General features: G+C 41.3%; 1 protein-coding gene across 1 annotated transcript in view; it reads left to right on the forward strand.

Annotated features, from left to right (window-relative positions):
- The window catches only part of CALB2 (calbindin 2), a 126315-nt gene that overhangs the window by 68207 nt on the left and 40070 nt on the right, over window positions 1-18038 (forward strand). Inside the window, exons 2-5 of the mRNA XM_078670589.1 lie at window positions 4742-4818; window positions 5469-5558; window positions 6533-6613; window positions 10148-10204. Coding sequence (XP_078526715.1) covers window positions 4742-4818; window positions 5469-5558; window positions 6533-6613; window positions 10148-10204 — 305 coding nt within the window. The remainder of the gene's footprint in view (window positions 1-4741; window positions 4819-5468; window positions 5559-6532; window positions 6614-10147; window positions 10205-18038) is intronic.

An 18038-nucleotide genomic window follows, 5' to 3' on the forward strand; every position in this document is an offset into this window, starting at 1 on the left:
AATGCTTTACATGAAGTAATTTGAGACAATCACTATTACCATTGCAATGTGTGAATTTATGCCATAACATTTGCTTATAGTTGTTACCTTTTTTACAAAGTCAATAGGTCTGCTTTATATAGGTTGATGTGCTGACCACTTTATAAACCCAATAGGCCCACTGTAGTTTGTATTTTGTCTCTTTAACAAAGCCAGTAGGTCTGCCTTACTAAAATAACGCCATTTATATTGTTACATTACTTAGTAAGCCATGTGCAGCAGTGGGTGGTTGGTACAATGCCTGGCCATATGAGAGGCCCCGCGAGGGGGTAGGGTGCAGGGGGGGCCTTAGGCAGCATGGGATTGGACACCCGGAACCCCACGCCGTGCACGGTTATGGACATTTAACTTTACGTTAAAAAATCACATAAAAAAATCAAAGGTTAAAGTGACGTTATAGTCAGGGTCACAGGAATTATATGATTGTGCAACCACAGCGTTTCTCCGCAGGATTATAAATCTGCTGCATTTACCACATAATCAGTCATATATTGCATAATCTGCAGATCCTAACAAAGAAATGTGCTTCTAGCTCAAACGGTTCAAAAGTTACTAAAATGAAAGCAACATGTGTTCCCACACAGTGGAAGGCCATTTGCAAAGGTTGATTTGTCACTTTTCTATTTCTTATTGGTATATTTGGGTATTAAACTGGTAATGCCAAGGTGCAACCAATGTTCAGACAGTATTAACAAGTGTAAAAATGACAAAATATTGAAGTAATATTAATGCTGCATAATTTGCCCTTTCTTGCCACATAAATTAATCAACCCTTCCACTTAATTTGGCCCTCCCCTGCCACATAATTCTAGTGGCCCTGGTTATAGTTGGGAATTGTATCTTACTTTACAGTTAAAAAACCTTAAATAATCACTTCAAAATCCGAAGGTTAAAGGTATGTTTTAGTTAGGTGAAAATAACATCACTGCAACATCTGAAATTACATCATTGATGACAAACACTGTGCATTGCAGGGTCTTGAGATATAGTTACTTAAGGGTATGAGTTATAGTTAGTTGAGAAAAATATAATTGATGAGTTTCAGTGGTTTTGTTTGTTTAAAATGGTACATTTTAACTGACATTTTCATGTAATTCAAATGTCCCTTTAACCTTTGTTTCTTCATGATATATGTATGTATATATATATATGTGTGTGTGTGTGTGTGTGTCTGTGTATGTATGTATATCTATATATATATATATGTACACACAATGAGGTTCAAACAACCAGAGCGCTCAGCAGCGGGTGCAGGCATGAGGCCGAACCCGTGGCCTGTATTAATTTTAGAACCAAAGATACGCCGCACTCAGGAATCTTCTTTTGATGTTTTAATTAACAAACAGAGCCAGTCTGTCACACCGACACGTTTCGGCCACGCAGGGCCTTGCTCACAGTTGGAGGACATTACCCATAATTCTGTTTTATATCACTCCCAGCTCACCCACAATGTAGCCTTCTGGAAGATGTGGTTTTTGCCATTACTACAGTCCTTACTATCAAAGACAGACTTGTTTACCATTGTTGATATGAGGTTGACTTACATACAAAACATATGAAATAGATTAAATGTGGTGGAGTTACTATGTGTGAACAAAATCATGTCATAATTCCCTAATTGATGTTAAATACATAATGACCGGTCGTGAGATTTTGTAATGCATAGGCATTATGCTTCACCCGCAGAAGTATCTAGGTGGCAACCGGTAGTAATCTCAATTGGTAGTCCATTATTAAACACAATGTTGTCAAGGTGATACCTTATAGTATTAATGCTTTGAACAACAGTACTGATGATAATAATGTATGCATACATGATACTTAGTAGATACTCATGTTATCGTTCACAAGATTACAATAGGGAAATGAATTATAAGCTGTGTGCAATAGAAGTTTGCAAAGCGGTTTCTACCGAAAATTCACAAAACTCTGTGTGATCCCCCAGCGCGACCGATTGTTTCTACTTGTGAATCACTCTATGAGAGCATCTCTACCTATGTGGACCATTACTTGGCACCAGTGGTCCACAATCTAAGCTCATACATAAAAGATACAGGTGATTTCTTACGGATCCTGGCAAATACCACCTGGAATTCCAACTATATGATGGCCACAATCTATGTGGTTTCATTATATACATCAATTGAACACAAAATTGGTCAACATGCGTGTGCATATTTCCTTAAACAACGTAACATCACGGAACTACAACACTCAGCAATGCTCCTCACTATGATCGATCTTTGCCTTAACAATAACATCTTCTTGTTCAACCACAAACTATATCAACAACTCTGTGTAACTGCCATGGGCTTTTCATTTTCACCAAACTACGCCAATTTAGCAATGGGCTGGTGGGAGAAACTGTCACAGTTTGTCAATTAAAACATCAAAAGAAGATTCCTGAATGTGGCGTATCCTTGGTTCTAAAAAATTAAATAAAAAATGATAATATATATAGATACACATGTATCTCTCTCTCTCTCTCTCTAATATATATATATATATATACATATATATATATATATATACATATATATATATATATATATATATATATATATATATACATATATATATATATATATATATATATATATATATATATATATATATATATATATATATATATATATATACACACACACACATACATATACACACACATTACCTACTGGTCATTGCCAGTAGGAAGTTATAGTTAGGACCTAGTTTCCATAGCAAAAGCGTTTTTTTTACTTGCCTATATCTTTGGCGTCGTTTGATGAATCTTCATGAAATTATCCCCCAAAAGTGCCCTGGTGATTCTTGTTGCACATGAATGATTCTTCAAGCAAGGGCCAAGAAAAGGGGAGGGGGTTTGAAAAACGTGCATTTCCTATGTTAATTCCTATAGGAATTTTAAACACGACTACAGCCCAAACTGCCTAACGGAATTACAACAAATTTGGCTGAAAGGTGGGTGTTGGTCCAGAAAGCATCCTTTTGTAAATTTGTGTAAATCTGTTCAGTAGTTTTGGAGTTATTAATTAGAGGAAATTCAAATTTGTATATACAGGGGCACGGATCCTCCAAGGATTGAACAGTCCCGTGCTCAAATCTGATTGGCTGCTAACACTTCAAACCCCAAAGTGTTGGCAGCCATCTTGGGACTTGGCTTGAGCTGAGTCCCACAAAAAAAGTTTAAAAAAGAGAACGAGTCATCGTTGGAATACCCTGACCCCCTAAAAAGCTTCCCTATTATTAAGCCCCTGGGTGGGCTAGGTCCAGGGGGTATTTGGCCATTAATGTTTTAAACAAAAGGGATGGGTCTCATGTACCCCGTGCCCGCGGGACCGTCACCTCCCCAGGGCTAAATTCTATTTTTTAAAGTGGGAGGGGGCCACATTGCACCCCTCCTGAGTCATTCTCAGCCCCGATGACCGCCACCTCCCAGAGAGTGATGTCACTGAGCATGTCATAAGTAATAATATGTGAGGTCATAAGCAGTACATTATGGGGGCGTATGTTATGGTTAGCTCAGGTAACTATAACTGCTGAATTTCTCTTGTTTTGTATGAGTGAAATGCCAGCCTAACTATAACGTCCAAGTAACCTTTGTTTTTTTAGTGCAATATATATAAATGTATGTATTTATGTATATATATATATATATATATATATATATATATATATATATATATATATATATATATATATATAGACACACACACACACACACTCAACCACGGATGACCATATTGTTTTTACTGTGACCAAAACGAAATGATGGGCAGAGGTTATTCCTGTCTAACCTGCTTGCATAATTGAGGTAGAGTAGTCCAGTGGACCTTAGCCCTAGGAGCTTTGTGTGCATAGCATAATCAGTCCTGTTGAAAGAGAGATACTCCCTGCCGGCCCTTGGGCACTGAGTACGCAGAACCTGTCAATTATAGCCATTATCTGCTTGCTGTGCATTAATCTCTGATGATATATGTGTGTCTTATAAGGATTTTGTGAGGCATCAAGCAATAGAATAAAAATGCCAAGAACCAAGATTTTTAAGGACACAGAATTCTGAGGTGAATTCTAGCTTTTAATATCTTATTTTTCATGTGGTTGCAAGAATACATGGTCACCTCACATCACCACAATAACTTGAGGGTATATTTGCTCATGTTTGTGTGAGCGTAGTGCAGTTTTGCACTTTGCTTGAGGACCTTTATAAAGTATAAAGGCACGACATGAGTGCTTACGTAAACACTTTAATAAATCATATCTGAACTCTCTTGTAATACAACAACTATATTACTGTCTACCCCTGAGTTCACAAATATCCTGAAATACTGAACTTTTGGTCAGGAAATAACAGGACATACTTTGGCTTCTTATGAGTCCACGTTCTCCTACGGGTTCTTCGTCCCACCAATCTTGTTGACTTTGTTGTCCTTTGGGTGGGTTAGTCCAGAGTCAGTTCTAGAGTTGCTTGTTCTCACAGCCACCCCACTTCGACGTCCAAGACACCTGGACCAGTGCCCTGCTGTCAGATGTTGTAATCGCCTGAACACATCTTCAGTGGTACTGATCCATCTTGCAGTTTCCATTTGCCCTTGAGCTCTAATTCTGCCAGCACATTAGCATTTTGTATCACACACCTTTGCTGTAATATAGACACTGGTCATTTGTACACTAAAATCTCTGTGAACTTGTTCTTATGTTGCAGGAAATGGCTACATTGAAGGGAAAGAGCTGGAGAATTTTTTCCAAGAATTGGAAGCCGCACGGAAAGGAGCTGGAGTGGTAAGAATGCTAAATCCGCTAACTTCCCAGAAAAGGGATGGTCTGCGGGAAACTCCAAAGGAGACTTTTACTTTTGAATAGTCGGTAGGTCATGGCAAAGTCACCACATGAAAAATTCTGTGGCTGAAATAGGCAGTACTCTCCCTGGTCCAGCTATTTTAGTGGCCTGGGTTCTAAGGGATATTTTCCAAATTGTGTCAACCAGTTTGCACCCTGTTATGCCTTATCCCCTTCCTCTGCTTTGGGAGGGAGTTAACATGACAGTCATAGTCACCAATATAGGACATAGTCATTGCTGGGAAAGGAAGGGCAGCTTTAATAATCAACAGCATCGTCAATCAATATGTTTTAAACTGTGGCTAGTGAGCTTGGTCCAAGGAAGCTTGAGGGCTGCCTGGTAGATCATCCTGGAATTAACAATGGTGTAGGAGTGTCAGAAGGGGAGGAGCTTGAGGGGTGTGGCAGAGACTGAGGGTAGGGTTGTAGTGTGAATAGAAAGTCGGCACACCAGCTAGGCCATCAAGGTCAGACTTTAGCTTGTGATAGAAGGCAAAAAGATTAGCTAGCAGGGAGATGAGAGAGATCTGCCACTACTTGTTCTAGAGCTAGCCACGGCGTGAATCAAGCACACTACTTTTTCCTCTTTGCAGGACGTGGCAAGTGTGAATTTTGGAGAGAAGATGAAGGAGTACATGAAGAAGTATGATAAAAACTCAGATGGGAGAATCGAAATGGCCGAGGTGGGTTTTACTTTTTTGTTGATTTTTGTGTGGCACCACTCAGGAGAGAGAAGGGTGAGTATAGCAGCATGCTCAGGACACCCATTGCTAGGCTCCGAAACCACTGGCGGGTGCTATTATTGCATGTGTATGCCCACAGGGCGAGGGTGAACTATGATGGCAAAATGATGGATTTTTTCAGGAGTGCCAGCTGGGAGGAGATCTTGAGCACATTGTACAATTCACCTCATGAGCAAGTGATATTTGTCATGAATTTAAACAGGGTTCTTAGTCCACGTCCTTCAGATACTGACAGAAAAAACATACTATCCCGGGTTTGCTTACTTAGTGACCCAGTGTTCTCTGCTGATTAGTTGCACCAAGGCTTGCCTTGTCTCGTCACCAATGCCACTGGGACAGCTCAAGTTTTTCTGACAAGTCACCTTCTTCTGAGGTGTGTCGCAGTGCTTTTGAATATGGGAATTCAAATACCGACTTACCTCGCGCAACCTTTGCATGCATGTGACAAAAGGGAAGACCAATCCAGCAAACACAGCACAACAGAACACCAAAACAATCCCTCTGTGGCATTCATAATCTCACTTGCTGCCAGATACATATCAATCTGACCACATTCTTTCTTGCCCTGAAGGGTTTCCTCCATGAAATACACCGACTCAGTTATGATATTCAGACACTACTTTTACATATAGTTTCCCCTTTGTAGAAGCTACTTCCACAGCACTCTCCTAACACTGAAACAGCTTGTAGGTAACATTCATCGTCTCACCCACCTTCAGAGTGCAGATCCAGCCATGGCCTTGTCTTGCCATGGTACCTCCAACTTGATGACTGTACTTGGGGGCTTCGCATGCAGCTTATCCGACATACACTTGTTGTATTAATGGAACATTTAATACAGTTGTTTTGCATAAAATTGTCTCTAACTTTCACTTTAACAACTTTGGTTTGACGCTTGTGTTGTTTCCTCACAGCTGGCCCAAATTCTCCCCACTGAGGAAAACTTCCTGCTCTGTTTCCGGCAGCATGCTGGGTCCAGCGCTGAATTTATGGAGGTGAGTAAGGGACTTTTACAAGTCTTTTGTACTTCCTTTTCACATCTATGAATTCCAAGCACAATGTTAGGCGTTGAGCAATGATTTCAGTAGACTAGAGGTAGACCATTCTGTGTAAGTTACGCCGTAAGTAAAGTGGAGGGGCCCAATTTAGATATTGTGTTCCCCCAGTTAAATGTCACAAAACAAAACAACACTGGAGATAAACTGTGATTACGCTGCCTACACAAGGAGCACCATGTAACTTCACTGGAATGGTTTACATTGTTACTCATTACACTGGATATAAACTAAAATAACAGAAGAGATGCATTACATAATACTTAATACTGTTGTAGCTAGATTTCACTTCCACATACATGGATGTATTTGCAGCTACACTGATTGCATTACATGTGCCCTTCTCACACCATGACAGTAAACGCATACATTACACTGTAGGCACAATTTGTAGCTTTTACATAACCTTAGGTTGCAAGCACTTTTCGTATTACTTCCCTGCATTGGAGTTAAACATCTCCTTGAATCCATCAACAATTCAATAGGGGTTTTATAAGGACTTTCAATATTTGAAAAAATATAGTTTGTTATCAGAAAAAAAATATGTAACGGTTGATTAGCTAGGTAGTAGGTACACAGCGCATGGACAACACATTTTGTATCCAAGTAACTTGTTGGAAATGACCATGCTTCATTAAATTGTCACAGCATATCAGAAAATCAATGCACTACCTTCTTAACAGCCTGTAATCCTTAGCTCTCATCCCATTCACCAGCTTCTGGTGAGATTGGATCGCTTTATTACTCAAACATGGAGCAATCAATGTTGCTAAAGGAGATCTGCCGTTCTCAAACCCAATAATTCAGTTGTAGCTAATGCCTCATACTCCAAAGAGTTGTCAAAGATCTGGGGGCACATTAACTAAACTTTCACGTGACACAGGGCAGCAAGCAAAGTTGCTACACTGCATTGCATGAAAAGGAGGAAGCAGAAATGCTCCGTATTTACAAAGATATGGAGCTTTTCTGCTCTCTCCTTGTGCTGGCATACTGTGTGCAGCCTAGAGCCAATGTGGATGTATGACGGTACATCGCGTACCGTTACAACGTGTACCTTTACGACGCAGGTTTAACAACGCAAGTCGTTACAACGACTTGCGTTGGGGGGTGCTGGATAGTGAACAGTTTAATTTACTATTCCAACTCCAGTCCCCGTGGATAGTAGGGAAGGTGTTGGATAGTAAATTAAACTAGAGCGCCCTCTAGCGAAAGTCGTTGTAACGACTTTCGTTGTAGATCCTGCGTTGTAACGGTACTGCGTTGTAACGGTTCCGTTGTAAAGGATGTTTCCCGCCAAGGTAGGCACGCATGCACCAATAGTGCCAGGGTGCGTGCATTACAAGCAGGATTAAGGGACCTTCCTGCACAAAAACTATTTTTAATGGCATTTTCCTCTTTCTCTGTGTGCTGCAGAATGCAGCACAAATGGAAAGGGAATAATGAGGAAAAATAAACATATTTCTCCTTGTTACGCCACACGCGGGAAGGCATATCAGTTTTACATGTCGTTGTAAATCTCGGATTGCGCCAAAATCTATGGGTGGATGCATGGAAACGCCCGTGCTCCACCCATGGAACACCTCCCAAGTTGAAATGTAACATAACGCAACGCAAGCCGCTGCCTTGCGTTTTATTTCCTTGCAAAGTAGGTCACACAAATCAGGCCTTGCATGGCTTTGTAAATATTACTAAAGCCTTTGAGTTGTTCCTGATCTGTGACTAATATTCCTTTGACTTTGGATGGAAGGGTTTTAAATGTGTCAGGTTCTGATGTTTAAAACAGCTAAACCAGCTCCTGGTAGTTATAGATATAAAAAAATTCTCAGGTCTTTCTAAAGAACATGTAAATTGTGTTTATTGCTAAATATTAAGCATGCTTCTCTATTAGCCAGGGGTGGCTCCTCCGTTTGAGCGGAGGAGCATCGCCCCACAAACAAAAGCCCCAGGCCAGAGCTGAAAATAAAATGGTAATAAAGTTTAATTTATTACCATTTTATTTTTCAGCAACCGACCTGTCCCAAACTGAGCATCAAGACAGGGTGGGCTTGAGTTTTAAAATGTGCATGTTTCTTTGGCCCCCCGTCTTGCGAAGACCACCCAGGCATGTGTATTTTAAACCTCTGTAGCCCAGGTTTGTTAAGACAGCTGGGTTAGAAAAAGCAAAGGCCTCCAGTGTGAGCACTGATAGAGGCTGCTCCCACCAATCCTAGCACTGCTGCCATGCTGCATGAGTGCAGAGCCAGGATTGTCCTGAAAGTCGAGAGCCTGCCTGCCTCGATGAGAGAAGGGTCTAGGAGGACGACGGGTTCGTATAAAAGGTAAGTGCCTTTTTTATGTGCCCCTCCCAACTCACCACCCTCGGGACATGCCAGCCGCCACTGCTATTAGTAGCAATCAAAACTCCTGGCATCCTCTTCCAGGTTTGTGAAACCTTTCTTTCAATGCCTAAAAGCATCTAAGAGGCTGATCCTTGAAAAGCCTTACACACAAAGTGAAATTTACATGCGGAAAGGATTGCTTCATTGCCCATCCATGACAGTTTGATTGACAGTCAGTTTCTGCAAAATTTGTACAGCATCAGATGGCAGTTACTACAGTGGATAATCTGCCAAATGACCATATTTTTCACAATGAATGAGGGGCGGAGAACTGGATTCTTCCCTGGAATTTCCACTGGATGAGGCATTACAAATGTGGCGAACATCAACAATATCATGACATTGTGGGTGTTCACAAACTTTTTTTTAAATTGCACTTATTTTAAAAAGGCATCAGTCATGCAGTAAGCCAATGAAATCACCCAGAGACCCCTGAAAACACTTTTCCATGTGGGTTAAATAGGGAAAATAAAAATTAATCTACCATTGCACACGCAATTGCATTATTCATTGGTGTCCCATTAATTATGATGTTTGTGGTAACTCCTTTTACTGCACATATCAGAAGTACGGGTTTTCTAGCACACACAAGAACCCCACCATTTTTCCTAGGTACGTTTTGGTAGGTCAAACTTGCTGAAATTTACTGGGGAGAAATAGCCTCTAAAAACAAGCTCATGCAGATATTGCACCCAAAAGCACAGAAAAACACTTCCTGTGCTCCATTTTGAATGGCTGAACTCATAATGGGCATTAATTATTGTGCACGATAAATACTGAACCGAGGAATATCCGATTTTATTGTGTGCGATAATTATCGCCAAACCCTCTGTGGCATTTGGTAATCAGGCACTATGTATGTAGAATGTATGCCCTGCAAACAATTCACAGTGGTAGTGTTAGTGTTGATAGGAGTACCCTAGCTGCCTGCTAATTCAGTCATCATTGAGAATCCAAAAAAGAAGTAATGATGTATGTATCTCAGGCGTGTTCCAGAGGAGGTCCTCTTATCCTCCCACCTCCATCTTTCTCCAGCATGCTTGTCTTCCAAGATTGGTAGGAGTATCATTAATGTAATTTACGCTTCTTCTTGCAGGCCTGGCGGAAGTACGACACTGACCGCAGCGGATACATCGAGGCTAACGAACTGAAGGTACCGCCACAAAAAAGAGGGAGGGGGGCACTGGGTGTGACTTGGGTCCTTCTGCTGCTCCCATGCAGATTACCCAGAATATTCCTTGGAAAGTTCTTAAATTAGCAGCACCAAATTCCTTTTATAGAGCTCCTCATTTCCTCTTATGTTTGGGGACAGGAGCAGCCAAATACCATCTTACTCCACTCTTAGCTATCCACCCTACTCCGTTTGAAGCAGCTTGTGTCACTCAATAAGCATTTATCAATATTTGGTGTTCACCATCCAATGGCACAGCCTGGCCCAGCCTCACAAAAAACGTACAGAGCCTCAACGAAGAGGTCAACATCATTCGGCTTTACACAAGTGCATTCCCATCCTCACCCAGCGTATAATCAGAGGGTCGGTTATGTCTCAGAAACATGTGGGCGTAGGGAGCACTTGGGAGTGTCACCTGTGAAACCGCACGCTCTCCCTCCTTTCCTAAGAACCTGGTACTTGGAGTGCAAGGGTCATCCAAAGCTCCCTTTGTTTCATTTATTCTCCAGTTGGACCAGAGGTCAAGGGTTACTCGTAGGAAGTCACCTGTAGGATGGTGCCAGTACTTGATTTGAACTGGAATAAGTGCCGGTGCCCCGGGCTATCAGCTCTGAAGCCTGCGGCTGGTGCCATTACACGTCGGCGCGCCGAATACCAAGGCTGCGTAGTCCTAACTGCATCCCATGCTTCTAACCCACTACATGACACCCGTTGCCCATGTATCTCACTCTCGCAAGCTCAAGCCTTCTCCCTGTGTGACGGCATGTCATGTCACTCTGTCTCTTCCTCCCTCTTTCAGACGTGTCTGATTTTACCTCTCTTGTCCTCTGTAAATATTTGAGGAGGAAACATGAGTACTGGTTGCTAAAAATGAGTACTGGTGGCCTCCACTGGTAACCACCACCTCAAATTAAGCAATAGATGACTCCAACTACAGTGTAGCGCAAATTATCACGAGCAGTCGTGGGCAGTATCCAGAGAGAGGTGTTATGTGTAAAATCAATGTTTTTTTAATATATATATTTAGATCTCTGGTTCACAAATATGATTGCAAATAGTTTTACAACAGATTGTAGTGCTGCAAAAATGGCGTCTGGTGTCTATTAAGTGAGTGGAAGTAGTTTTAACCTATGGACTGTGTTCGTGACGCTCAGAACCATATACAATTCCTTACTCCCTTCTTTGCTGTAATTTCTGGTCAGTGTTAGTAAAGTGATAGGCCCAGGTTTTCACAGAAATCAGTTCCACTAGCAATGTTATAATTAAGAGACACCAAGTAACAGTCACTGTAACAAAAGTGCTGTGAAATGTTGCCCTGGTTGTGGAGGGGAGGGCTCAATATATGTATGTTGGTTGGAGGGTTTGGTGCCCCAGGGGGAACTTCTACCTGCCTGGTACCTTGCAGACAGGAGTAGGAGTGTCACATAACCTAGACAGGTTTATATCTGGTACTACCAGGAGTTGTAGGCATTCTCCATTCACAGAGCATTAGGAGCACCCCACCCCCAGGTCTGTGCTCCTTAGCGTCAGCATTAGACGTCCCTTGATGACTGTATCTCAGCGCTGGTCACTCACAAACAGCTTTTTCTTGCACCTAAGAAAGTGGCTGCAGAGAGCAGGGGATCATGATGCTGACAAAGCAAGAGATCTGCTGTTTGAGGATATTTGAGTCAGTACAAGGGCAACTGAAAGCTAACGTCAACACCACCAAGCAGAGGTCAAACCGGACGCAAAGTGTTCTGCAACACGTTCACAGCACATTTTGCATTTCCCATGCCCTGGTTCAGTGGAGATGTCTTCTGGAGGCAGCTGAGGGTATTTACAGGGTTTTTGTGCAGTATAAGTGTGCCCATCATAAAGGGTTGCTGCTAGGATGCTGAAGATGTTGTCATTGTGGGAAGTCTTCGGAGTAATCTATTGTGACATAGCTGATGCCTATTCACTGGGCAGCTCTGCAATCTCAGGAGGCAGCAGGCTGGTCCTGGGATAATCCTCATGGTCTCTTGTAACTGATTGATTCTTCTAGTCCACATGTAAGCAATTCAGACTGGAAGGCAGTTAAAATCATGGTCAAAAAGCAAAACCTTGCCCATCTTTGGTATCAACTGGAGGAAGACAATCAGTACATTACTCATCATTTGGGAAATACTCTTTGGGCCCAAAGGTGCACCCTAGTGTTATCCTTTAAAGTACTAGCTGCAGGGGAACAGTACTTTTCCACTTCAGAAAAGAATGCTGCTACCAGTCATAATGGAGCATTTCTAGATTATAGGTGGATAGTTATTCACAAAAAAAGGATTTCCACTGGCTTTTTCTTGGACATTTTAGGAACAAGGTTTTCTTACTTACAACCTCACCCAAGCATGGCCCTGGTCTCACAAAAACTCAAGTGACTCAAAAACACCATCATGTAGAACCTCATCAAATCACATATCACCCAGGCTCACTCAAGCTAACATCTCCAACCTTACCAATGTTCAATCCCTAGCCTCGCCGAAGATCTCGTATCCCCTTTTATCTGAAATAATGACTCCAGATTAGTCCAATCACATATCCCTAGCTTCAACCAGGCCTATGTTTCTAACCTCAACCAATTAAAGGACCAACACCACTCTCACACAAGCTAATGTCTCCAGTCTGACCCAAGCTTATGTCTCCAGCATTAATCAAGTCCATGTATACATCCTGCCCCTAACCCATGACCATAAGTCTACTAGCCTCAGTCAGAAATGCACCCAAGGTCATTTCCCCACATACAACTCTACTCAATGTTCCCAAACGCACACTGGTTCATTTCTCAAAACTCACACAAACTTGTGTTCCCAGCGATCCCCGGATCAATGTATCCAGTCTTACCCAAGCGCATGTCCCTAGGTTCAAACACGACATGTGAACAAAGAACAAAGAACAAACCCCGCCAGTGGATAATGTGGTCCCAAGTCTGGGATCCTAATGTACATGGGGTGATAAACCTAGAAGTTGGTACTGCACATTACAAAATTAACATAAATCAATTATTTATAAGAGACAGTTTTTAGCAAATATATAAGTATTTTTATTTTAGTGTAGAAAACATTTATGTACATCCATAACACATAATTATTTTATAAATATAATACACATAATCAATTTGAAAGCGATAAAAAAGTGGCAAAATTACATACTTATTTCGAACCTACCCAGTAACATTTTCATACTTCAATCATACTATCATTCTTTCAGTTTTTCAAAGCCTAATCCTACCTAAGAATCAAACATTCCACTCTCATTCTTCAATCAATACAGGTAGTTCTGTTTTATGCCACACAAAGATGGTAAATATGTGGCATAGAGCAGAATATAGTTCCAGACAATTGATCTTATCACGGCATCTAATCGATACTCTATAATGTGTCGTATTTCTGGAACCACGGGCCGACGCGCGTTTCGGTGAATGGCCGGGTGGGCCACACCTTCGTCAGGGCTGGGAAATGTTGACTGGGAGAGAACAGGATAGTAATCTAAAAATAAAACACAATGCCTTAGTATTTATCTACATCACAGTCAAATTTATCAAGGCATATCTCATTCTAATAAATTTCTCTTTTCCAACATAGATAAAATTTGAGCACATAATTGTCTTTTTTCTGCTCGTGGTTTATATATTCGTCACAATGACAGCGTGCAGTACCAAACAACACTAGGGCCACTCCCTAAGTTAGTCTCCCACAAGGTGAGATCTATAAGAGGCAATTTGGATAGCCTGGGCTGAGCAACCAAAAAGAGAGCATTTAAACAGTTTAACATCTTTCATAACTTCCATTTACTCACATTGTATACCATAATCATTCTCGAACACATGTTGACCAAACGCAAAAGTATTAGGGTTATTGTACTACAAGTTGGTAGTTCAGAAGAGCGACATTTAAGGGCCAGACTTTTAGTATCTCTTGGACCTAACATGTCTTGGATGTAACATAAAGTAAAGTAGGTGATAACAACTAACAACGGTATAGGATCGCATCTAATCAATTTAACTGCATATTAATGCCCAAAATGGGCATAATTTACCTATTAATAGTTTTTGTTTTAAACAAACAATACAAAGGCTAATAGCACGGTCTAGGTTTCAGATTTACCTGCGATAGTCCGTAACGGATTCCTTAGAGCAAAGGGCGCATAGGATGTTTTTTCCCCCCTATTTCCGCAATGCAGGACACTGTTTAGATGAAAAAATGCTTTCCGTTTATAAATTATCCTCATTGATTAATTCCTACCAAACTGCCAGTATGTTTTTAGTTCCATTACCTGAGTCTTTAAGTCTGTTTTATCAAGGATAGAATTCCACTAAGCACAGATTTATAGATGAAAAAGTGGCCTGAGGATTGCTATACAATGCAAGTTTTTTCCTCTTCCCCGGAATATCAAGCATGAGTCCCTACGATAAAAGGATATTATAAATATACATACTACCCATTATTAACCTAAAGCGGAGATGCCATTATTTTATAATTTATACACACCATGAATGTTGAATCAGGGGCGGCTAGTCAGGACAAATCTGCATCACCCAACACAGCTGGCATATATCCGCCTAATGAGGAACAGTGATTGAATAAATAAGGCGTGCAGGCACATTTTGTTTAAAGAGACCATACTATCAAATGATCACACTTACTTAACTTGGATGGCACGCTGTCCGTAGTTTAAATTCTGTTGATTTTGCTGGACTGATAAGGTTCACTAGTTCCCTTAATTAATTAGTCCTTGCACGAAGCTGCCTAATGTTTAAAAATTGAAACAAAAGGTGGAGGCAGAGTGAGGAAAGTCTCTACGTGCATTTTACTTAATAAAGACCGGCGACTAGGATAAAGAGCACTTACTCGGGATTCCTGAACAAACGTCCTACGTTGGAGTTCTGTTGCAGGCGCGCTTAGTCTGGAGGTCTTTAAGGGGAGCTGCCTAAGGTTTAAAAGTGAAGAAAGGCAGGATGAAAAAACCTTCTTTGCGCATTCTAATTTGGCGTCAGCGGGGATCCTCAACAAAGCGTACTTACTCGGTGTTCTTTGCAAGGAGTCCATAGATGGGGTTCCGTCGATTGACCCACTCGACCTATCCTCGAACGGGGCAGGACTCGCAAGGGCACTAAGCCTACTCGGATTTAAATAGCCCAAATTCCCGCGCCGAACAGGCAATCAATCAGCTGCTTCCGGGTAGGACGGTCAAAGACGGACTAAGTGATAGCTTGCCGGTAGGACGGTCAAAGACGGACTAAGTGATTTGTCAGTGGCTCCGGGGCGGCCATCTTTTAGTGGGAATTAGTAACTGGTATTATGTTGCTGTAATCACCGACTTTAAACAGGATTATGTAATTTCATTTATATTCATTATAAGCTGGGAGTGCCAACATATTAATTTTAGTGCATTTTAAACGCACTAATAAGGTGCCACGGATGCAAATGATGAACCTCTCAAACAAGTCCGCCATGCAGATTAAGATGGAAGTGCCAACATATTAATTTTAGTGCATTTTACACGCACTTATAAAGTGCTACAAGTGCAAATGATAAACCTATCAAACAGGTCACTAGGCTATCATCCTCATGGATTTGGCGATATTCATAGACGTTCATGGCATTATGGATATAGATCATCGACCTATTTATAAGGTCACTTTGTTATTGCTCTTAGGAAGGTAAGCCAGTCCCTATAGTTTAATTCAAGATGCGGTATTCTATGTATATTATAGTTTGCTGTTCACTACTAAACCCTTAAATTAATTATCCAGGACGCGACAGTTGCTTCATAGTTCTTTACATCTTGGTTATGTAAAGAAATATTTTTTCGTTTGTCAATATTTATTTTTTACATGAACGCCTGATGCCAAGGGCATTCTTCGTTGTGTCCTCTGTTTACAGTATCCAAGTAGAAGATCCAGAACACCTCCCGTTTTTTTCTCAGACCTTTGGGGTCAGTGCCTGGGTCCGCTTTTATTTTTTCTAGGATGAACCAACGTAGATCATGTTCACTGTGCTCTTTTTCAAGCCAGTGAGTGACCAAGGGAGCCGTGGTTTTTTCGTTCCTGATGTTCGATTTGTGTTCCCCTATTCGCGTCCTACATTCTCTGCCCGTCTCCCCAACATATGGGAGGTTGCATGGGCACAGGATTAGATAGACGATATTGCTTGTGCGACAGTTTGTCATGGTTCCATTCCGTCGCACAGATATCGTACGGTCGTTGGTACTGACTGTCTCTCCAACAATAGCTTGAGGACAAATGTGGCAGGTCCCACATTTATGGTTTCCATATATCGGTTCAAGTCCGGTCATAGAGGTTTGAGTATTTTCCAGTGTTTCCTTGAATTTCCCCCTGACCAGGTGGTTCTTTAAGTTGGGATTTTTTCTGAAGGCAAAAATCGGTCGAGTTAGATGTGGTTTCTCCTTTTCTGCATTCAAAATATGCCAACTAGAATTGACCGCTTGTCTTATCTTATGGTTCATTTCGGAGTGGCGAGTTATACATACAAGCTGGTTGGTTTTCTCAGGGTTTCTTGGTGTGAACATAGCCTCTCTGTCGGTGTATCTGGCCCGTTTAAAGGACTGTTTGATCAGCCTGGCTGGATAGCCTCGAAATCGAAGTTTTTCCTGCAGGATATCCGCTTGGGTCAGGAAATCGTGCATATCCGAGCAATTCCTCCTAATACGCAAAAATTGGCTATAGGGGATACTATCCCTCTGGTTCCGCGGATGAAAGCTGGAATACTGGAGTAAGGTGTTTCGAGCCGTAGGTTTTGTGTATAATGATACTTTAATGGCTTTTTTGTCATTTTCAATCCAGATATCCAGAAATTCAATTTTAACAGTGCTGGTATGGCTGGTAAATCTCAAATTAACATCCGCTAAGTTGAGCCATTGGATGAATTCAGAAAGTTGTTCTTCCGTCCCCCTCCAGATGAAGAAGATGTCGTCAATGAACCGTTTCCAGTTCATGACGTTCTCAAAGAAGGGGGCCAGTTCATTGAAAATGTTAATTTTTTCGAATTCACCCATGTATAGACATGCTATACTAGGGGCGCAACTCGCCCCCATGCTGACTCCAGTGGCCTGCCTGTATATGTTGTTATCAAATTCAAAATAGTTCTCAAAGAGAACTATCCTCAGGCATTGCAAAATAAATTCATCGTTGGTAATCTCGGGCTTTCTAGAGAGTATGCTTTCAATGGCTTCGTATGCTCCTTTCTGGGGTATATTAGAATACAATGATTCCACGTCAAGGGTAACCATTATTTCAGAATTCTCCTGGAATGGTAGTCCCTCTATTTGTTGAATAAGATGTCCTGTGTCCCTTACGTACGAATCTAGTTCAGTTACCAATGGATTTAAAAATCTGTCGATATATTTTGACAGTGGCTCGGTGGCAGAGCCAATGGTAGAAACGATAGGCCGCATGGGGGGATCGGTGCTGCTTTTATGGGTCTTTGGCAGCCCATATATGATGGGCATTTTGGTATAGCTTGGGGTAAGGAATTCTGCTTCCGCCTCACATATGTAATTTTGATCGACCCCTCTTTGGACAAGTTTTAGAATTCGTTTTTTCAAAGCATTTTCAGGATTCCTGGTGATTCGAATATAGTGACCAGACGCGGAGAGCAGCTCTGTCATTCTTCTTTTATAGTCTTTGGTGTCAAATACAGTGATCCCACCACCTTTATCACATGATTTAATTGTGATATTTTTATTCAGTTCAAGCTCCTTAAGAGCATTTTTTTTCAGATAGTGGCAGGTTTGCTTTTGGTATCGGGACATATTTCGTCACCTTATTGATTTTGTTCATGAC

Source organism: Lissotriton helveticus, chromosome 12 (genome assembly GCF_964261635.1).
Source record: "Lissotriton helveticus chromosome 12, aLisHel1.1, whole genome shotgun sequence".
Taxonomy (NCBI): Eukaryota; Metazoa; Chordata; class Amphibia; order Caudata; family Salamandridae; genus Lissotriton; species Lissotriton helveticus.